General features: G+C 41.2%; 3 protein-coding genes across 5 annotated transcripts; 2 read left to right on the top strand and 1 right to left on the bottom strand.

Annotated features, from left to right (window-relative positions):
* Window positions 1-2,749: 2,749 nt before the first annotated feature.
* LOC108073909 (GTP-binding protein Rhes) lies at window positions 2,750-21,391 on the top strand. The gene is made up of 5 exons (XM_017165705.3): window positions 2,750-2,831; window positions 17,147-17,956; window positions 18,511-18,704; window positions 19,702-19,885; window positions 19,957-21,391. Exons 2-5 carry the CDS (start codon window positions 17,397-17,399, stop codon window positions 20,363-20,365), a joined length of 1,347 nt encoding a protein of 448 aa, XP_017021194.1. The 5' UTR covers window positions 2,750-2,831; window positions 17,147-17,396; the 3' UTR covers window positions 20,366-21,391.
* On the top strand, window positions 10,614-12,204 carry LOC108073846 (uncharacterized). 3 transcript variants are annotated; one of them, XM_017165627.3, is made up of 5 exons: window positions 10,614-10,817; window positions 10,883-11,027; window positions 11,102-11,227; window positions 11,287-11,436; window positions 11,501-12,204. In XM_017165627.3, exons 1-5 carry the CDS (start codon window positions 10,669-10,671, stop codon window positions 11,654-11,656), a joined length of 726 nt encoding a protein of 241 aa, XP_017021116.1. In that variant the 5' UTR covers window positions 10,614-10,668; the 3' UTR covers window positions 11,657-12,204. The 3 variants fall into 3 exon arrangements, with proteins under 3 accessions (XP_017021116.1, XP_070141699.1, XP_017021117.1); XM_070285598.1 differs by having other exon boundaries at window positions 10,622-10,741; XM_017165628.3 differs by having other exon boundaries at window positions 10,639-10,822.
* Window positions 11,505-13,702, bottom strand: LOC108073845 (uncharacterized). The gene is made up of 3 exons (XM_017165626.3): window positions 13,326-13,702; window positions 12,316-12,630; window positions 11,505-11,939 (listed from the first exon to the last, which is right to left on the bottom strand). The coding sequence occupies exons 1-3, from the start codon at window positions 13,669-13,671 to the stop codon at window positions 11,734-11,736; spliced, it is 867 nt and encodes a 288-aa protein (XP_017021115.1). The 5' UTR covers window positions 13,672-13,702; the 3' UTR covers window positions 11,505-11,733.
* Window positions 21,392-21,883: the final 492 nt, after the last annotated feature.

The raw sequence follows: 21,883 nt of genomic DNA, 5'->3' as shown, positions 1-21,883 counted from the left end.
CACTTAACCCAAGCTTTTTATACCCTTGCAGGGTATTATAATTTCAGTCAGAAGTTTGCAACGCAGTGAAGGAGACCTTTCCGACCCTATAAAGTATATATGTTCTTGATCAGCATCAACAGGGGAATCTTTCTAGACATGTCCGGACGAAATCGATTTTTTGGCCAATTTTCAAAATTTTATAAGGGGTTACATCATTAAAATTTTTGATTTTGATAAAAAATCGAATTTTCAAAATTTTTAAATGAAGTATGCAGATTTATTAACTGTAGAAAATCTAGCACAGAACAGTTTTCCGATTTAAAATTAATGCTCTTTTGGCCGAGTTATGATATTTTTAATTTTAGAAAAAATCAAGAAGTTTTTTAATATAAAAAATCAGATTTTATAATGCAAAATAATATTTTTCTAAGTCATGGAATCATTTCCGACCCCATAAACCATATATATTCTTGATCAGCATTAACATGCGAATTTTTCTAGACATGTCCGGAAGAAATCGATTTTTTGGCCATTTTTGCGAAATTTGATAAGGGGTTACATCATTAAAATTAGCCAAAATGGCCAAAAATTTTGAATTCCTAAAATTTTAAATTTGGTATGCAGTTTTTTTAAATTAATAAAAACTAACACAAAACTGCTTTTCGAATCGAAATTAATGCATTTTTGGCTTAGTTATGATATATTTTAATTGTTACCTGCAAGGGTATACAAACTTTGGCTGGCCAAAGTTAGCTTTCTTTCTTGTTTCAAGACAGTTTAATGGATTGCAGTCACAAAAAACTTAAAAAATTGTAGTAAACTCGATATATATCCAACAAAAAAAATAATAAAATGAACTTTAGAAACTCAAAACTTCGAATATCCGGTTTATATTTTCTTTATAGAGAATCAACAGTAAAGCTGAACATTTTATTTCCGTTTCATCATTTTTGTTTGCCTCTTTTATTATTGATTTGAACTAGAGATTGCATCTGAGGGTCGCCCAAATGTATTTATTCGGTTGTTTGATCATAAATGTGCGAGTTTTTAGATGAAAATAATCTGGAAATAAATCTAAAACAAAAATAGTTGCGAATGGTAAGCCAAAAATCCCCTAGCCTTAAAGCCTGTGCACACTGAGTCATTTAATATTTCGTGAAAAACACATTCGCATTTCACAGAAAATATATTTTAAAGTGAGCAATTTGATGGGTGACCTGCTCCGCTCTCCATCTCCAGTGGCAGTTAACTTTTAATTTCCTCACCTGCGCCGAAGCACTTGCCCCACAGCGGGGGATTCCCTCACGCAGTGGCGGCTCCTGAGTCCTGAATCGTGAATCAGTGCCGCAAACCGCAAAGGACACGCGGCAGACCGCAGACAACAAAGGCAAAAACAACGACAGTGGTGCGGGCCCACTTTAGGGGGTTGGACTGGGACTTTCTGGGGGGTTGTTACGGGGTTGCTGGTGACATTAGCCATTCAACGCAGCGGCTCCAACACTGGCTTATTTTCATAATTGCCGCGGCTAAGACGCGCTCTTAGCCAAACGGCAGAAAGCGGCAAGAGCGCAATTGCCGCTAATCAGGACGCCCGCTGCCTGGCTGCTTGGCCCACTCAATAAATGACTTGATAAACATGCTGAAATGATTACAAAGTCAACAGCTTATTTGCCATGCCAGAGACATTTGAAATTCTCGACTCTGAATCAAAGTGCGTGGAGTACGCACGATTTCTTAATTATGTGTACACACGAGTGCACTCAAAGAAATTAACACCATTTTGGGGGAGTAATTATTCATTTAATTTCATAAGAGAATCATTATTTTGTATTCTATTAACTTATCATTATACCATTTTAAGAAATATATAAAAATGGGTAATACATTAAAGATAATTTAATAATTAATTTCATTAAGTTTCTTCAAAGGTTATTTAATAATTTTAGTTAATTTCTTCACAGGTAGGTTCATCTTTTAAATGTTTAATACTTTCTAAAATACTTTAAAATATTATAAACCCATTAGGACATTTTTTAAATAATTTAAATAGCTTTGAATAGTTTTTATATAAACTAAGATTTTCCGATCTTTCATCTCTGAATTTTGTTTTTATAAATTTACAACAATTCTTGCTTCTTCAGTAAATCTTAAAACATAACAATTCTTATATTTTAAAAGGGTTATATTTCTTCCTGTGATTTCTGTGCGTTGGTGTTGACATTTAAGTTGGATGAAGTATAAAGAAGTATATCCATCGGCGGACGGGATGAGCTCCACCCGCTTGTTGCTGGCGAAAAACTTTTCATTATATTTATGATACAGCTTGACTTTTGTTTTGTTTGTTTAACTTCTTGTCAACCTACATAATCCCGAACCCTCATTCTCCGATGCTCCTCTGCTCCGATTCCCTGTAACACCCAAATAGTACCTCCTGTTGCTCTCTTTCGCTGTTAGCCAGTGCGCAGGTCACCGACGGAGTTGGCAATTGAATTTCACAGTAATTTCCTGGCCCCGACTGGCATACGCTTCAGATAAGCGCTCGTCGGCGAGCGAGTCGGACGTGCTTTTGGCCGGAAAAACAAAGGTCCCGGGGAAGCCCCGTTGGCATCGGCACTCAAAGCGTTTTGTTCATTCATAAAGCCGTGTCCTTTTACGCGAAAGCCACAACAAACTCGCATCCTCGAGGACAACGACACGCCGCGTTTGTGTAATAGTGTGTGCGTGCCCCTGTGCCGTGTGCTGTTGCTGTTTGTGTGTGTGTTGAGCCAACAGGAAATACCCCGACCAAAACGATAGAGAAAACACATAATAATTGCAAAGGACAACCAATTTAGCTGATGTCCATTCAGGTGAGCCAGAATTTGTCGACAGGACATTGTTATCGCGACGCCATTATATTGTGTGATTTCTTCCAATGCAATTTGGGGACTATTTCATTCGATTTGGCCTGCCCAGCTTTCATTTGATTTTATTGTGGCTGCTTGTCCTGTCCTGTGTATATTGTTGTATTTTGTATGCTGTATTTGATTTGCCGCCACCTGGACACCTGCGGGCAGGGCGTATACTTGATTTCGGGGACGCCCAACTGGCCCATAAAAGGCTTTCGGGGACTCGGGTTACATGGCAGGAACAGCCACAGCACTCCACTCGAAGCAGTCGAAATATTTTATGGTCGACCACTTAAGTGCATAAGTGTCTTGGCTTTTGTCTTGCCTTTTATAGTTGGTACTTGAATTTTAAACGGCTGTCATGCGTCTGGGCGGTATGCTAAGTAATGCCAGGTTACTCGTAAATCTTTGCTGATTAAGTTGCTTCCTTGGCGGCAGTGGCGGAGCAGTTAAAAATTCAACATGCACAGCAGAAAATATTTATAACCAAAGAAGAACCTCACACACTTTGCATATTGCTTATCTAAATTGTTTTCTTCATGCCTCGAATTCCACGTAAGTGAGAAAAAGGCGGTCGGGCCATTAAACAGAAGGCACACACCACACACACATACACTCTGCCTCTTAGCTAGGCAATTTTTCAATGTCATCCGAAGGCAGCTGATTCTCGCTGAGTTTTCCCGAATTTTGACATTAGCCATTAATAAATTAGTGAGCAGTTCGTGCGGGAGCGGTATCACGGCCTGCTAATTGAGTGGTAAATGCGCGCAGGCTTTGAAGTCGAGTCCTGGCGGAGTCAGGCTCGCTATCACAGCTCACAAATCAGAAATGCCCCGTGCTGCAAATCTAAATTAAAAGAAATGCCAAGATCCTGGATCCAGGAGCCATCAACAGCTGCGCCCACGCCCAGAAAAGTAATTTGAGGCGCCTCGCCAGCCCAACCTTTCACCCCATCTTCGCCTTCTTCAGCAATCCGCCATCCTGAATCCTTCACTTCCGTCGCAGCCTTTCACACATCTTTTAGCACTTTGGCCAAACTTTGCAGCCGCCTCGCTTTACTCCATTCGGTATATGTATATATAAATTCTTATAAATAAATACGTATGTATATATGGAAGGCAGCTCAAGATGTGTGCGTGTTTGCTTGCCTGTCTTGTTTTCCTACAAATCTTTTCAACAATTCAAAAATGTTTACTGGAACGAATTTATGGGTTCCCCGTCGGCAGGGCCGCACATCTGTCCCCATTTCTTTTGTGGGCCCAGACCTCGACTTAAACCCTTTAAGGCCGAATACTCATTACGTTCTTGTTGATTCTGGATAGAATGGTTTTATAAGAAAACGCCAGGAAACTCATATCAAATGCAGAACATCTCAATTCGAAGAAGTGTACATTTTAAGTTGCTTTATATTGTGTAGCCTAAGGAAAAGTCTCATGTTTCTCACTCGGAAAAGCATGAGAAACTTTTAACAAATTAATGGAAGCTAAGGGCAAAATTATAAACTTGAAAAGCAAGTTTATGAAATAACATTTAATATTTTAGAAAAGTAATTGATTAAATAAGATTCAAGCAACGGTTTATAAATAACACAGTAATAAATAAACGGTTTCTCTTATACAGAAGCTTATTTAAAAGATAAGGTGTTGAAAACCACTTTCTTTACATACAAATTCCTTCCCCATTTCAAGCTCATACTGAGACGCTATAAAAATCCAAAGGATATGGGTGCTTTTCGGCCTGCCCCCGCCAGATAAGTAGATAAATCAACCTGCACCATAATCCTGAAAATTTACCCATTGAAAATCGAGTCATCTATCATTCGGGAAATCTATTCAAACAGAGTACAACAAGCACATCCCTCCCACTAACAAGGAATAAAAAAGCAAGCAACTCCCTCTTGGCTGTCATGTGTTGCCGCAGTAATCATTTGATTTGGATACTGCTGCGAATTCCCGGGGAGTGTGTTATCCCCCGTAGCTGGGGGTATTGTTATGAGCGAAAATAACTGAAGAACCGCTTTAAAATGCCAGATGGTTTAACCAAAGTGATTCGTCTGCCACAAAGATTTTTTGTGAAAGCAACAAATGTCTTGCATGTCACAGGGTTCCCTTTGGAGTTTCTTTTTTTGGTTTTTGTTTTTACAGTTGTTGCTCATTTTCTTCGCTCTGTATAATTTTTTGTAAAGTAATTTCGAGTTGATGCGGATCCGCCTCTGCTTGTTCCCATCATTGTACCGCGTTTAAAACTGCTGCAGTTTGATCCTTATAAACGGCACCGATTTTCCAATTAAGAGAGTTTAATTATATTAAAAATTAAATATTAACATAGTACAAATATGAAGATGATTTATTTCTTAGAAATATTCAATACAAGACATAAGAATAAATATTATGACAGACTTCAATACAATTCAATTTGGAGTTAGCAGCTTAAAGTTGACTCAATTGACCGCTGGAAATATTTTATTTAATTTGTAATTTGTCTGAGTGAAGAAATTTAATCCTCACTGTAACATTTGAAGGTTCCTGCCATGCCGGAAGGCAAAACTTTATTCGAATGTGTAGTGGCAACGGGCTTATCCCTGTCCTGTGTTAATCAAATTGCGTCAGGAATATTCTACCACAAAGACAGAAGGGACGACGAGCAGTGGCCAGCTGGCACAAAGGATTCCCCATCGAGGAATATAAATTATCGCATTATGCTTGCAGCTCAGCTTTCCCGCCACGCCATGATACCAATTAGTATAATTACCAGGGGAAGGAAAATAAAAACAGTACTCTTAGTTGGTGAATACTTCATGAAAAGCGCAGTTCTCTTTGCTCCTTGCTACTTGCCGCTTACCGCTTGTTTCTGTCGTTGTTTTGCCATTGCTGTGCACGGGGGCATTAATTTTTATTAAATTGTTTTAATTTTTAAGCTGCTTATGAATTGGCCAGCCCGGATGCCCGCCGTGTGGTTGGCCAACTCAGCTGTCACTGGAGATTTTTGGGTCAGTCGCTGGTTTCGCTTCTCTCAGTGACCACTCAGGATGTCAGGCGCCTGCTAAGCCGACTCCTCGACATTATAATAACATCCATCATTCTGGACCATACACAAATGACAACAACTGCCAAAAGTAGCACAGAAATAAAAATATAAACAAAACGGGCAAAAAAATAAAACAAGAAGAAAACAAAACAGCAAAAACAACTCTGGCTTGGACTGCTCGCTGAGTAAACATGGCATATTTTTGTTTACCCGAAACGTTTTCCTCGCTCCCTCTGTTGGAACAGGCAGCTGAGATGGGCTTTTAGGCCGGGAATGAATGGGCCCTTTGACCACCATTTAACCTGCCGTTTTGGCGCCTTCATACACTCGGCCTTATCGGTGTATATGTCTGTGGTATATAGGAACGAATCGGAGTATGTGTGTTTATGCATCCAATAATAAGCAATTTCGTGCACATAATTGGCAGTGGCAGGGGCCGAAAGCGGCCAAAGTAAATAGCCATAATTAATGTATACAGCATAAATGTGACCTGACCGAAATACGAAAAAAGCGGTCGAGGAACATTTACACACACACAGAACGAAAGGGTCCCGAAAACTGTTTGTCTCCAGTGTGGCACAGTGGGTCAAAAGTTCACCGGGGAAGTTCTTTTTCAATTTCCAGCATAAATAAATTATCAAGACATTCCGCTTTTAAGCAACTTTGAACTTTATAAAGCTATGAAAACAGAAATGTTTTCTTTAATTAAATAAAATGCTTTCTGGGCGAGTTATGATGAAGTCATGACAAATTAATTAGTTTAAGAACTTTATAAAAGTTATTTTTGTTCTCTTAAACCAAATCAAAATGAGCTTTGCATCTTCGTCACAAATAAGTAGCATTTATTTATGACATTAATCACATATTTATGCTACCATTTTATTTTTGTTTCTTTCCCAATTTAAAAAACCAGACATTTTTGATTATACATTTTTAATAAATTGCCATAAAAAATCTCAAGAACCCTGCCACTGTATGCTTCCCTGAAACCGTATTCGCTGTATAATGCGTATACGCCACGTTGTGCGCATTGGAAAATGTGCAATAAAGACGGGCTCTTCATTGATACGCAAAGCAGCGATATGGGCATCTATATTGTATAATGCAAACTGTATATTGAGTGCCGAATGTCTGAGCCAGAAATCGTCGAAGGCTGCCGGGATAAAAAACAGAACTGCGGGGAATGCGAACGGAAGAGAGGAGAGCAAAAAGGCATCAGCCACAAAATTGGCAGAAAACAACAGGAAAATGTATTTCGCCGGCGTTGCGATGCCGGTTCGCTGATGTCTCTTCGGGTGATTGCGTTGACGAAATCGCATTGACGGCTTGTTACACTAAAAACAAAGGATGAAACAAACATTTCTGTACTGCAAATTGTACAAATTACGCATTTTAAGGACTTTAAATCGATATGTTTTATATAATTCTATATGAATAATAATATCCATGAAAGTTATAATAAAAAATGTTATTTTAGAAATCAGTTAGCCATAATTTTGTGCAGTGCTTAAGCGGGGCCAACAACACATCCTGCGGATATTTGCCGGCCTAGGGGCGTAGCCTTGCCGGAAGTGCTGGTGTGCGAGTGTTTTTTGGACACCCATCAAGGGTCTGGGAGCATTCTCATTATGATAAAAAGATGAGAAACCGTTGGTGCGAGGCAAAATCCAAATTAGATTTGCACGTTGTGTCAATGAAGGTTTGCCTTGGCCCCGGTCTCGGCGTCATTTAATTTTCATTTAATTTGGGAAAACACATTTAGGCGCGCGGCAAGCTCTAATCAGGCGCAAAGCCTTTTTATTCTGATAATAGTAAAATTAAATAAATGCAAACTGCTGTGAAAATTTGAATTTGAATTCGGGGGCCCGGGCACAAAAGATGTCTGCGAAATTTATGCTCCACCACCCCCCTAGCCCCTTGGGTGGTAGCCCTCCAGGGTAAGCCATTGTCATTGTCAAGCGACGGCGCTGACAGCTGCTTTCCCGAAAAACCACCGACGAAAACCCGCCGCTATTTTATAGAAAGCCCGGCCGGCCCTCCCTGTTGATGGGCTGGCGCCTTTTGTAGCCTGTGCATCGCTGTGACATTTTTATTACAAGGGCTCATGAATTTTATTTGGCTCGCTAGCGAACAGCGGCTGCCAATTTTATGGGAATTCCGCCCTCGCGGCATCAAATTTTTGGCTCCTGTCCGGTGCTCGTTGAATGTTAACGTAAGAGCGAAACTATTCGCCCAAGACGATCGAAAAGAAATTGTGCGCACAATGCGCCGCTGCCCGCAAACAACTCTAATTAAAAAACTTTTACGTTTAACCACTCGAGTTGGCTCAAACACACCCAGAAGCCGGCATATGTGGTTGTGCACCGAGGAAAATATTAAAGGAAAAGGCATTTACACGTTGAAAACATTTTCCTTTTTCTAAAAAGAAGCAATTGAGAGCTTGGAAATTGCTTATAAATTTTCTATGCACCAGATGCTGCAAATGCAAAGCATGTTGACAATATTAGAAAATGTGTGGAGCAATGCAGTGCATATTTTCATATTATTACACTATGCCTTCAAGAGAGAGAGAGTTAACTGCCTTTCTAAAATATATAGTACAAATAAATAAATAAATAACTATTTTGAAATTACAAAAATTATAAACAACTGCTTAAAAAATACTTAACGTCATTCCCAGATAATACTTAATACATTTCCGTGACAGTTCCTTGCCGTGTAGCATGTTTGCGGCATGTGTGTGTGCGGCTAGACAATCAAAACTTTTGCCACAACCGAGGAAACTTCAAAGCAAAGACAACAGGCGGCCTAGGCAGCGCCAAAGGAGAGCTGGCTGTGGAGGAAGTGGTGGGGTGGGGGTCCTAGAAGTGGCAGTGGAAGGACTAAAGCAGGCGGCAATAAAATTAATGAAGTGCCTCGGCTTTTAGCCGGCAGCCATGAGAGAGACATTAAAGCGGTTCGCCGGAACAGTTGTAGGTCATGTCATTGCCAATGTCTGTTTAAGTATGCGCACAAAGGCGGACGCTTTGCGGGAATTACGAGGACTGCCAGGAGCGTACCGAGACGGGATGAGGCTGGAGGATGATTCCCCGGTGGGACAGCGGCCGGCATGTTTTTGTTGATGGCGGTGGCTAATCTCTGATGTACACTTAATTATGTGGCACACTTTTTGATTGCCAGAGGCTTTAAGCCGAAGTGTCCTCTGTCCAGGACGGGGAGCAACCCTTTCAAGGACCCGACGCCCTGGCTTTGGTGCCATGTGTCATGTAAATTTCATTTGGCAAATGCTGTTAGCCCGGCAGTCACAAAGTGTGCTATACTTTTTGACATTTTCATTCGACTTGGCAATGCAAACAAAATGGCGGAGAGCCGTTATGGAGCTGGAGCTGGCAACTCATGAATGATAGAGGTAGTATATATGTACGAGCTCGTCCGAAGCTGGATGCTGCTGGATGGAGCTGGCGCCCAACTAATCCGGCTGCCAACTGCACAAGTTCCCAGAAAAGTTTCCTAACTGAGCGCCAAAAATTCTTATCACAACTTGCATTGGGATTCCATCAATTTTGCACCACTTTCGGTGCTCTAGTTTTTCCCCTCCATCTCCCTGGTCTGCGCTGCAATAAAGCAATCAATTTGGAGCTCTCCCTCTCTGGGCTTTTTCCTGCTCCTGCCACCTTGCCACCGTCGTGGATGAGCGACACCTTTGACACGGGCCACAGAGAAAATGAAAAATAAAAAAAATATCGACGCGCTGCGAGTTATTCAACCGAATTCGTAATTGTTTTTAAATGAAACTCTTTGTCCTTGGCCCTGGCCAGTTGCCGGCCCTCAATCAATCAAACAATCAAGCAATGTTTATCTGCAGGCCCCCTTCGGTATCGACAGTAAATAATGAACACGAAGTACGAGTACGACTTTGACTCTGAGTTAGAGTCTAAGTCGCTCCTTATCGGATTGTCTCGGCCGCATATTGTCTGCTCATTTGGACTATTTCTGTTTGCATTATGCGCTATTTGCACATTTGATTGAATAAAGTTATATACACTTGTCATGCAATCGAAAGATTAGGGCTCGGGCGAGCCAGAAATCGTTATCCCAGACAAACGCCAACAGCACAATCGAACATTGATCCCTACTGAGGGTGGGAAATAGGGTGAAAAAGGGAAACTACATTGACGAAATATTAAAGGTATGAGAGGTCGTATTTAGAAAATGTTTTTGTACATTTTAAAGCCACTATAAAATTAGGCTTCCTTAAACAAAAATTATTTTTACAATTGCTTAGAACAAAGTCTCTTATTCTACAACTCAAAGCTTAAATCAGACCGCTATTGAGGTATCGTAAATATTTGGCAAAGACAGTCGCATTATGAACGCATTGCGCATACGCACTGTGCGCCGGCTATCAGCACTCAACAAATTAATGCGACATGGCAGCAATTAGTCCGTCGTCTGCTAAATGATTTAAAACTTGCGCCAAACTTTGCCGCTCCTTCGACCGTTTCTGAGCAAAACTTTTAATTATTACACACTTGCGACTTGTTGTTCAATTTGTTCGCGATGCTGCCAGATTATAAACTTTTGTCGAGTTCAATTATGTACGCCGAATCGCCAGCATCGCTTGTTTGTTCCCATTTGCTTCATCAACTTTTTGGCCCAATTTGATGTGCAATTAGTGCTCGTGAATCGCCAGAATTTCTTATGAAATCCAGTCTATGTCTCAGAGTTCCTGGCGCCAAACATCAAATATCAAAATTATATATGGGAAGCCATGTTCGAGCCAAACGTTGTCATCTGGCCGTTTTTTGAAACAGAAACGGTTAAGGACCGTCGACGATTCACAGGCAAGTGCTTTCTTGAGTTCCTCGGCTGCATTCTCTTTGGTCTTCTGCAATGGGTCCTGGTGGTGACAGCACTGAAGTAAAGTAACCAATGAAAATTTCACTCATTGGATACGTATTTTAATTATGTTTTTATTTTACCAGGAGTTGGTTCGAACAGGTGTCGAGGAATCACAGCTCAGCCTTGTTCCTAGGATTTGTCGTAGGTCTTTTCCTGTTCTTGATATACGCACTTAGCAAGTCAATACGGAGAATGAAATGCATGAAGTGGCTATTGCCCGTGGTCATAGTGAGTAGGACCCCAATTTATCGAGGATTGTGTTGCTATATTATCAGAAAATAGTGAACAAATAATATATTTAGGTGGAGTTCCTGGTGGTTGGTCTTATTCCGCTGATGATTGAACCGCCGGTCCTCTATATGCTGATCGCTTTCCTGATAACATGCGTGGTGTTCTTGTTCATCGTTATACTGGCTGCTACAATGCCGGTAAGTGGAAGGTTGGAAATAATTAAATATTTCATGTGGTTGAACGTTCCAATATGCAGGCGGATATCACAATGGGTGGCCTTTACATATATCTGATGACTTTGGGATTCTACCTGATGAGCCTGTATTGCATCGTCCTATATTGTATTCTGGGCGTGTTTTGGTGCTTTTATGTGTTCGCCATCACAATGGCCTGCGTTGTGGCGTTTGTAAGGACCTCTTTTGATATTCTCTTTTGCAACTGTCCCCTGCATAACCACGAATCATTTGCAGTTCCTCATGTATCATGTGCAGTGCATCATGGGCGGCAGGTCGGCCGCCACCAAGTTGTACGATGACAAGTATGCCGCGCTGCTGCTCTTCCTTGAGTTTATAGCCTTCTTTTGCATAACCCTCTATATACGACCCAAAAATGCACCGCCTACATAGCGCCTACTTTACCAAACCCTCTATTTTCGACCCCAATATGGAGCGCCTGCTACCGGTCAGTTTTACGTTACTTCTTTCTATATCAAACACACTTCCAGACGCTTTTCCACCGGGGACGTCAGGTGCTCCTGCCTCCGGCAGCCACTAGGTCCTCGCATATGGAGTATAGCATGATCCCGACACTCGATCCGTCCATCTTGGTTGCAATCAAAGGCATACCGTTCCACATAGCTCCTCACAATCCTGCCGGCACAGTCATCATCCACCACGCATCCTTTGTAGTCTGAAAAAGGGCAGAGATGGAAAGAGCTCAATTGATGGTTATTAAACGCCAGAGACAGGCAGCCAAGGGACACGATTGCAGAGAGACAAAATGGGACTAAGCCAAGAAATTAGCGTTTGAAATTAATTTTGTATATAGTAGTAGTCATTGAAAGTAAATTATTATGTATTGAATATGAAAATATATCTTGATATTTTAACGAAAATACAAGGCAAGCTGCACAAGTTTCGAACGCGAAATGTAAATAAAATAACTTTTAAAACTCTTCCAATTAGTCTCTTATTCAGGGAATATATTTTATTGCGATACTCCTGGAGCAACCGCATGGTATTTCTCTGACTTTCAGGTCCAATTATTTCACAGTGTGTGTATTTACCCCTTGCCAGCGTGTCCTTTGGATCAATTAACCGCTGTGCGTCCTCCCAGTAGCCAGGGGAGATGCGATAAATGCCGCACGGCCATTCATCGCCTACTTTACTCCTGCAAACTCCAGGAACATTATTCGTGGCGGCAATGGCTATGCAGGCCAGACACTCGTCGGTTACCAGGCGGGGAGGAGCAAATAAAGGAGGAGGTTGACTCGCAGGAGATGAAGGAGGTGGTTGAGTGGCAGGAGTTGAAGGAGGAGGTTGAGTCGCAGAAGATGGAGAAGGATCCGTTGCTGGCTGGAATGTTGTTATCGTCTGGGCAGCTGCAAAATGCATTCCAAGGACAAGCACAATTAGCCGCTTAATCGAAACTATTTACCACACAATATAGATTAAGGCAAGGGCATAACAGAGGGCAGGCCTAAATAACCCATAGACCTCACATTTTGAACCCAACAAGCCACTCGCTCTCTTTGTGTGGGGAAACTTTTAAGAAACCTGAAACAAACTGGGCGTAGTTCATTGGGTGCTTGGTGAAACAACTTTAAATTGCTGTTGCGCATAGTTTTTTGAGTAGTTTGGCCACACACGAGGCTTGTGTGAATGCCGAAGGTTTCTATTGAATCGGACTAGAGTTCGCTTACATATAAGTTAACTAAGGAACACACACAGCATATAAACTTAAAGCTTGCTTTATTCTTACTAATCCTTAAAGTAATTTATATAGTTTGTTTATTATTAAATTATTCCGTGTTTAAAGAAGTTTATTCACACACTTTATTGCTGCTGTATGTAGTATTTTGTATTGAATGCGAGATAATATTTCTTATCGCCTTATTTTCGTAACTGTGTGATCTGAGATGGATTCTCATCATTCTAATGGCATTTCTAATCAGTCAACTGGGAAAGAGACAGAGAGAGAGAACAGCCCAACAATGTAAACCGCTTATAAAATTATCCGTTAGCGAAGAGCTTTCAGCGATTGAACAAGTGAACAAGGGTCCTTAAAGCAACTCACCCACTCCAGCTGCGGCCACAAGGGGTAGGTGCTCCGCGTGGTCCCTCAGATGGATGTGCAGCCTGCCCAGATGATGCTTGTGCTTTAAGTGCATAAAAATGGCGCCGACGATGAGCATCAGGGCGAAGAAAATGGCGCTTGCAGTCAGGATCTGGCCAGTGCCGCAGGACCTCCGGTTCAAGCGTCGCTTGTTACTCCTTCCGGACAAGGAAAGGGCCTCGGCATATCCCCGATGCTCTGCCATTTTAGAGGCATCCGTTTCCATCTCCGTCTCCATCACTGTTCCCGTCTCCGGATCTGCCTCTTCGGCAAGCTGTAGCACGCTTCTGCTGGAGGATGGATCCATCGCCCCAGGCTGTTGGAATCTGACTAACCCCACTGAGTCGCAACGAGACAGCAGGGAGAGCTCCAGGTGCTCGCCGAGATAACCCCGGTTCGATTATCGCTCAATGTTGTCGGCGTAATTGATGCCCACTGCCTGCGGTTACTACTCTCGGTTTCTCTCTTCTCGGTTTCTCTCTCTCTCTCTCCTCCAAGCAGCTAATCTGTTTCGACTTCTCCGTCCCCCGGGCGTTATGGCGTTTTTTTTCTTCCAGCAAAGTGAATGCCACTTGTCAGTTATCAGTTTATCTCCAGGTCTCAAACATCAAGCGGTGTCTCACATTGTTAATGTGTTTCGGAACTTTGAACTAAAGCGATTTATTTAATTGTTATTTTAAGTGGAATCGCTTAGTATTATATTTTTTTAAATGTAAAACAATAAATATATGTACATTTCTCTAGAAGTTGTCACGGTTTTGATATATTAAACATTTTATTCGTTGTGATTTTCCCTTGGTCTGATATCTCTTGAAGTAAAATTTATACTACAGCTACTTGGCAAATATCAGTATATTTATTTTCACATAGTACAAATGATACACTGAAAACAATAATTTAATAAATCAATCATTAAAGCGTTTAAATATATAGCTTAAAATAAATTGTAAATAAATTGGAAAAATGGTAAAAGTCTCTTTTTTTTTGTAAAAATAACGTTTGTTAATATAAGAAATTGATTTCCTCTCTATGTATCCTTTAGATTAGGTGTCGATTGCACACCACTTCCATTTGCGACATGACAACTTATGGCAGCAGCCCATTGAGAGCACCGATGCTTTTTGCAATGCCAAGGCAGTTCGGCGGACGGACAACCTTGCGCATTTGTATGCGCGAATTGTAAACAAATATGAGAAATTGTTGAGACTCTTGCGGTGAAATTGGAACGTATGTGGGGGAGGGCCACAAACAACAGCAGGCTTTATATACTATATAGTACCATATCGCAGGGGTGCTGACTTTCGAAGGGGTGTGTATGTGCAAGAAACCCCTGCAGAAGTGGCACTTGTCATACGCAAACTTACTTCACCGGCATCGTAATCTGTCAACAGCAAAGTGTGACTGTCCATACGTGCAATGCATTTTCAAATATCTCTGTTTATTTCGCATCTATTTTATTTATCAGTTTCGTTTCCTTAACTACATCAGGGCCAAGTTTGTAGACATCGATTTGTCGGAAACGATTTCCCAGCTGTTTCCGCTTCCGAAAACGATGTGAGTTCTGCAAGTTGTTTGCTAAGTCTCAATTGGAATAATCAAGAGATATGGGAGACAGTTTTTCATGAATGCAAATAAGTTGGATTAGTAAAGACTTAGAAAATGGGAAATATTTTATAAGATAAATTTTTATGTTAAAAAGCAAAAGTAAGTAAAAATCAAATGTATTTATATCCTTTTTATAGTAAAAATAATTCTTAAAGTTTCCCAAAAGTATTTAATAGACTATCACCCTAATTACTGACAATCCCCCTTAGTTTTTTTCAAAGATACGCCTCTGATCCTGCTCCTGCACAGGTGCACGGGAAATAAGAGAACTGCTCCGTCACTTAGTTGATTATTCGTTCTGTTTTCGTACAGCAGCCATTTCCACATTGCCTCGCAAATGTCGCCATTGTCTCAAGGCGTTTCCGCTGCCATTTTTTCCTCTCTTACGGCCAAGGCAAAAAGTCATTTGTATGGCTGGGGGTGTGTGCGGGTGTATGGGTGTATGAGATTCCCCTACTAACACATTGCCAGATGAAAGGCCAAGCCGACCGCAAGCCAAAATCAATTATGGGAAAAATTACCAGTAGTTGGGCTAAATGGCCTTTATTTGGCAAGCAGGGACTGGAATTCAGTTTCGTTTTCGCTTTTTGGGGGTGTAATAATGTGCGGTGAGTTCGGTTCTTGCAAATTTTCCACTCGAGCTCCCTTTGTGAGCTGGCATTTAAATAGTCCTTCGTCCTTCGTGCCAACGTCCCACAGAAAAAAGAGGGGAAAATGAGCTGAAATCTGAGCGCGAGTACGAGCACTTGGTGCATTCGATTATGGCGTCCGCGGAGCACCCGTTACGGCTCTTTCCGGTCTGATTTCGCCCGCCCTCCCATCGCTTTCACCCAGTTTTGGTTCCACTTCCTCCATTCCCTTTCTGACCCGGATCCTGCCTCCCCCGCCTGCTGCATGCGATATGCATGAGTTGAGCCAATGTGGCCATTCCGGGTGATGTACACGGAGCACGTAGCATGCTAAAACAAAGTTAATTAGATTTGCGGCAAGATGCCCATTATGGCTTAAATGGTGGGGGTATGGGGGGTCGGGCAATAGCCCTTTTAATGTCCGGAGTGCAGCTGGTTTTTCAGAATTTCCTTTTCATTGGCTCTGATGAACTGGGGGTCTGGGCAATTCATCATGGAAGCACCGATTACCATGGAAAATGTGCAAAAACTGTGGAACATTTTGTTTTCAATTTTAAATTGCTAACTTGATTACGCGTTCGATTGGTTGCTTTGCCAAATTTAAATTTATTTCAGCTAGATTTTACTTAAATTTATTTATTAAAATTCCTGCACACACATATATAATAACCTAAAAGAGTTTCCAATTTATTTCCGTTCATGACTGAAACTTTTATATTTTCATTTTTAAGCCCGCCCATATCTCTTCGGATTAAACTGTATTTTAACTAAAAGTTCATAAAGTTTACTACATTTCAAGCAACAGCACTTGAGCTACAAAGTAGTAAAAATGTAAAAGTAAATTCGGCAACAATCGGATTATACTTGCATTTAGCTAACAAGAAGACTTTTGCCCAGCTGCAGATAATCTCGTTCCGGGTGACTGTGACGGGTATGTGGCAGTCGAGGATTCCCCTTCCGGCTGCATTTTCCTCCTATTCTCCCTTTCTATATATTTTCTTTGAGTTTTGTGTGGTTTATTCGTCTGGATGGGCTTGGGGCAATTACCGTGCTTAATGGCCTCCAAAATGTTTGCAAAGTCGGCACCCATCTTCCTGCAGAGAAAGAAATTATGTACTTAGGAAGGTTATAAGAAATTTGGAGAATTTTTGTAAGAGTTTCTTAAGTTAGGTCTTCTCTGTGTGGTAATGATAATTAAGTAGAATTTTCTTAAGATTATTTCTTCTTTAAAGAAAATACGTATAATTAGACTGTCAAAATGAATATTACTCTTTAATTGAAGGACATTTCCTGGTCTTTGGACTGCAGGACTACGTGTGAGCTTTAAGAATTCAACACTTTTCCTTTTCGATTGCAACTCCAGTTTATTTATTATTTATGTAAAAATATACACGCTCATAAATAAATATTTGCCACTGCATAATAGTTGAATATTAGTTTAGTTTTCCCAGTGCAAAACGGGCAACTTCCCCGTTTTTAAAGTAACTGGCGCAACTTTTTTATATTTACGAGCTGAATGCATCTCAACGTTCTTACATCTTCTTGCAGTTTGGCGGCTAATGCATCTCGTCGGGGATAAAGTTATACCATTACGGAGGCGCTCTGCTGCTACCATATGCAAATGCCAGCTTGTTAACGACAAACTCGAATGATTGAAAATGCAAATTGCGAGTGCATTTGACTTGCGGCGTGGCTGGTTGTTGCAGGTGCAGCAAGGACAACAACAACTACAAATCAAGGGCACCGCAAATTAAGCCACAACGACAACCGTTAAAGTGGCGGAAATGACACAGTCAAAATGTATCGTTGCAAAAATTGGTTTTGTGCGCGCAGCAACAACAACAACTATGTGGATGTGGCACTAAGTGACCCGGCAGCAGCAAATACAACAACAGCGAGTCGCAATAACAGCGCCAGCAACAACAACAACAGCAGAAGCAACCACTGCAACAACAGCAGCATCGGTAATAGCAGCAACAGCAAAAGCAATCAACAGACAAACGCCGCCACAGCAGGCGGTTTCAGGGGTGCAGGTGCAGGTGCAGGTACAGGCTACCCCAATCACCCCAACGCCGCCCACTCCGCCTCATTTGGCGCCGCCGATGAACCATCGCCGCCACAGGCCCATGTGGTCACCTTTCTGGACGATACGGCCAGCGGCAGCAATAGCGGAGCCGTGACCAGCAGCCGCCTCGTGACCACCGCCGAGCTTCATCAGGCCCACATGCTGGAGCACCACTCGAATCTGGACGCCATCGAGCAGGCGGATGATTTCATCTATGGTCCCGGCGCAGGGTTGTCGCTGTGCGACGACAGCCTGCCATCGGCCAAAAACTGCTATCGACTCGTTATGCTTGGGTACGTATACGACCCATTGGTCGCACAGCGGAAAAGCAGGCAGGGAGTTTTGGGGGCGAATGCTTCTGCTGCAGGTTGAAATTGCCACTCATGAATGTTCACAGAAAAATCTCCAAGAATTGTTTCTCTTTTATGCTGTTAATAAATTTTTATTTTATGGAAAAAAAGAGTGGAATGCAATGCATTTTTCACAGAGAAATATTTTACTCTTTATTCAATTGGAATATTTCATCTTAAAATAAAACTTAAACGAGTGAAACAGATTTTTAAATATATTTTTAAAAGAAGGGCAGTTAGCTAATAGGGATTTCTTGAGCCACTTAATATAATTTCTACTTTAATATTTGAATTCATTACATTTTTCTTATTTATTTAATATTACCCAAATAAATCAAGTGCACCGTTGGTACTACCCATCAAGCTCATTCCTACTTAATTATCCCGTATTAAAGTCGTAGAAGGGGAAGTGACCAGAGACCTGGCCAGTGTCCAGCGTCAATCAGATTCTCAATCTCAAACCCAATCTCGTTTTCTAATTTCCATTTCCCGTGCAGCTCATCACGCGCCGGCAAGTCGTCGATTGTGGCACGTTTCCTGGGCAATAGGTTCGAGGAGGCCTACACGCCGACCATTGAGGAGTTTCACCGCAAATTGTATCGCATACGGAATGAGGTCTTTCAATTGGATATTTTGGATACTTCTGGCTATCATCCGTTTCCCGCAATGCGTCGTTTGTCATTTCTAACTGGTGAGTGAGTGACGTCTTGGCCATCAAATAGTTGCATGTGTGTGTGTGTGTGTGCGGCCAGAAACGCACGTACCATCACTTAAGTTGTCGACCGCCTTCATTGGGTGCCATTTAATGTCCTATAAATTATCATAAAAATCAGGCTCAGCTGCTGGCGCCCAAAAGTTGGGCTCTATACCCTTTGAAGGGATATTCGGGAGTCGGGGTCACTCTGGCAAGGGTGTCGTTAAAATTCAAACTAAAAGACCTGCTCATATAATTAGGACCGAGGACCTTGAAACTAAACTCCTACAAATTAGTTGTTTGTTATGTATAATTTATTAGGAGAAAAACTTAAATACGAAGGAAACTAAGTGTGGTTTTATAAAAAAAAAACACAATAATGTATGTCATATTTTATTAAAGCCTTATTAAGGAAATTTTTAATAATATAATTAGGCTCAGAGACATGTAATAATGAAATTATAGTAATTTAAGGACAATATTTTTATTTTAGAGAGAGAGTTATTCTCTTAACTTCAAACATTATTTGCTTTAACAACATCTAAATACTGACAATTCCTAGCTTTTCCCATATTTTTCCTTGATTTCTTTTTGGATTCCAATAAAAAATACTTTATTTATTGTTTAGTCACGCCCTCGCAAGAACTTAGTTCGACTCATAATGGCGTACGAAAATATAAATAAATATGAATGGCTAACAATAAGTAGGGTATTCATGTATCAGTGGCATGCAGCTATCGATTTTCCCATTCCCGATTTTCGGTGAATCCGAATTACCCTAAACAAGTCAGACCCACACACCCACGCATAATCCCGAGCACATTAACATAGGGGAGATGAGCTTCAGATGTCAGGAGCGCTTTATATAGTGTCTGGAAAATTGCGAGTGCGTAGGTCATAGATGCGGGGTCATAAATAAGCAATAAATTTGCATTTGCTAAATCAAACGGCGATTAATGTCTCCCTTTATGGGTTTCGGTTGCGCTTATTGCAGGGGACCTCTTCATCCTTGTCTTTAGCATGGATTCCCGCGAGTCCTTCGAGGAGGTGGTTCGCCTGCGGGAAAACATATTGGAGACCAAGTGGGCAGCCCTCAATCCGGGTTCTGGCTTCAAGAAGAAGAGTCTTCCGAAGATACCCATGATCCTGGCGGGCAATAAATGTGATCGCGATTTTAAGTAAGTAAAAACAAATAACGATAAAGAAAAATAATTCATACTAATTTGCTTACATATTTTCTATACCCCAGAACTGTGCAGGTGGACGAGGTCATGGGCTATATAGCTGGCCAGGACAACTGCTGCACCTTTGTGGAGTGCTCGGCGCGTCAGAACTACCGCATTGATGACCTCTTCCACTCGCTGTTCACGGTGTCCAATCTGCCGCTAGAAATGACACCCAATCACCACCGCCGTCTGGTGTCCGTTTTTGGGGCACCATCGCCACTGCCGCCCCACGGATCCGCAGTGGGCGGGACTAAGAAGAACGCACTGTCCATCAAGCGCCGGTTTAGCGATGCCTGCGGTGTGGTGACCCCGAATGCCCGGCGTCCCAGCATCCGGACGGATCTCAATCTGATGAGATCCAAGACGATGGCTCTGAACGAGGGCGAGGGCGTGAGGGCCTCGTCGCGCTGGAACCGCTGTGCCCTGATGTAGGAGCAGATCAGAGCCGTGTGATAGTAGTGGAGAGCGGATCCTTGGCGGGAGGGCCTGGCAAGGCCCAGCAACTAATTTTAAACGCAGCGTTTGGGTGATTTCGATATTTTAGTGTAAATACTCTCGTAGACAAGGCGCGGCAAGTGTGTTGAAACTATTAATTAATGAATTATGCATTTGGCACTTTCTCGTCGAAATTGTTTTACGATATGCATAATTGAATGGTAAAGCGTTACCGCAGAAGCACCCACTCAACTCTGTCCAGTCTGAATACCCTCGTAGGCACTTGATGCTCGGTTTTCCCCTTAATTTTGGCATTAAATTTCCGATTTAAATTATAATTGTTATTGTGATTGTTGTAATTGCACATTTACTTGACGCACACATCCATACACAAATTAAAAACCCAAAAAAGCAGAGGACAATAATGTTAAAACGTACTTGGAATTGCTGGATTCGTACTTGTTATTCAAATTTAATTTCTAGATTTAACCAATTGAATTTACATTGCATTACATTTTAGTGTTATCGTTGATTGTTGAACAAACCGAAATTCGCATTAGAAATAACCATTCTGTTCAAGTCCTTTCGAAAGATTGCATATCAGCCAAAACTGGAACCGAAACACACCGAATCAAAAGGAAATCTTGACCAACTAACATACCAACTAACTCTACTGTAACACTTGTACACCGAATGAAGCCAACCTAAGCCTACCACCTATGGTTAACTATACTGCATAATGCAAAACTTATGAGGCAAACATATAAGATACACACTTCTAGCGTTAAACCGAATTTATCAGATCTGTTCCTGATTCGATTTCGCGATCCAATCGGGAACAGCTCCGTGTACGTTTAGCAAATTCGAGTTTTAATGTAACCTAAGCAACAGCAACAATTTTCGCGAGTTTAACATTTATCAAAGTATTACCGATAATGGAATTACAAAACATATGCGTTTCAGCGCGGCTTGAAACCAAGACCAAATGATTATTCTAGCTATACAAAACAAAGACATACATACTTACCAGTGGCATAAATGCTAACCTAAACCTAATATATAAATTAACTTACCAGTTATTGAGAATTCAAGCATATTTTAGGCAAATACCGTTAATGTAAACTTAAAAATGAAAACCAAAAAATAAAAAAACAAAACAAAGTGCAAATATTTACAATTTTCGCGTTGGGCCAAAGTGCACGATTATAAAAAGTAAACAAATTTAAGTAAGGAATTTAGTAACCGGAAGATTCTGGCGAATATTCGCTGAAGTTATAATGATTTACTATTAACCATGAAAGCTAACTTTTTAATGCTTTGGATTTGCATTATTTATTTACATAATATGTATATTGCAAACGATTGAATTATTGATTAAATAAAATTTAAAACAACTTAAGCAGTGTGTTGTTTTTTACTTCAAAATGGAAACTGTAAAAATGAATGCTTTGAGCTTTTTTAAGGAGCAAAACTTGGATGGAGCTTCAAGTTTTACAAGGATAACAAGTTCATAGT

Source organism: Drosophila kikkawai, chromosome 3L, assembly GCF_030179895.1.
Source record: "Drosophila kikkawai strain 14028-0561.14 chromosome 3L, DkikHiC1v2, whole genome shotgun sequence".
NCBI lineage: Eukaryota > Metazoa > Arthropoda > Insecta > Diptera > Drosophilidae > Drosophila > Drosophila kikkawai.
The sequence above is the reverse complement of the archived record's forward strand: the minus strand, read 5'-3'. Positions and strand labels throughout refer to the sequence as shown.

Coding starts and splice junctions, on each gene's coding strand:
- LOC108073846 (XM_017165627.3), top strand. CDS start 10,669: ATGTTCGAGCCAAACGTTGTCATCTGGCCGTTTTTTGAAACAGAAACG. Junction 10,818..10,882: donor CTGGTGGTGACAGCACTGAA/GTAAAGTAACCA, acceptor TTATTTTACCAG/GAGTTGGTTCGAACAGGTGT. Junction 11,028..11,101: donor GGCTATTGCCCGTGGTCATA/GTGAGTAGGACC, acceptor TAATATATTTAG/GTGGAGTTCCTGGTGGTTGG.
- LOC108073845 (XM_017165626.3), bottom strand. CDS start 13,671: ATGGATCCATCCTCCAGCAGAAGCGTGCTACAGCTTGCCGAAGAGGCA. Junction 12,631..13,325: donor TGTGGCCGCAGCTGGAGTGG/GTGAGTTGCTTT, acceptor TGCATTTTGCAG/CTGCCCAGACGATAACAACA. Junction 11,940..12,315: donor AAAGGACACGCTGGCAAGGG/GTAAATACACAC, acceptor GCCCTTTTTCAG/ACTACAAAGGATGCGTGGTG.
- LOC108073909 (XM_017165705.3), top strand. CDS start 17,397: ATGTATCGTTGCAAAAATTGGTTTTGTGCGCGCAGCAACAACAACAAC. Junction 17,957..18,510: donor TATCGACTCGTTATGCTTGG/GTACGTATACGA, acceptor TTTCCCGTGCAG/CTCATCACGCGCCGGCAAGT. Junction 18,705..19,701: donor TCGTTTGTCATTTCTAACTG/GTGAGTGAGTGA, acceptor CGCTTATTGCAG/GGGACCTCTTCATCCTTGTC.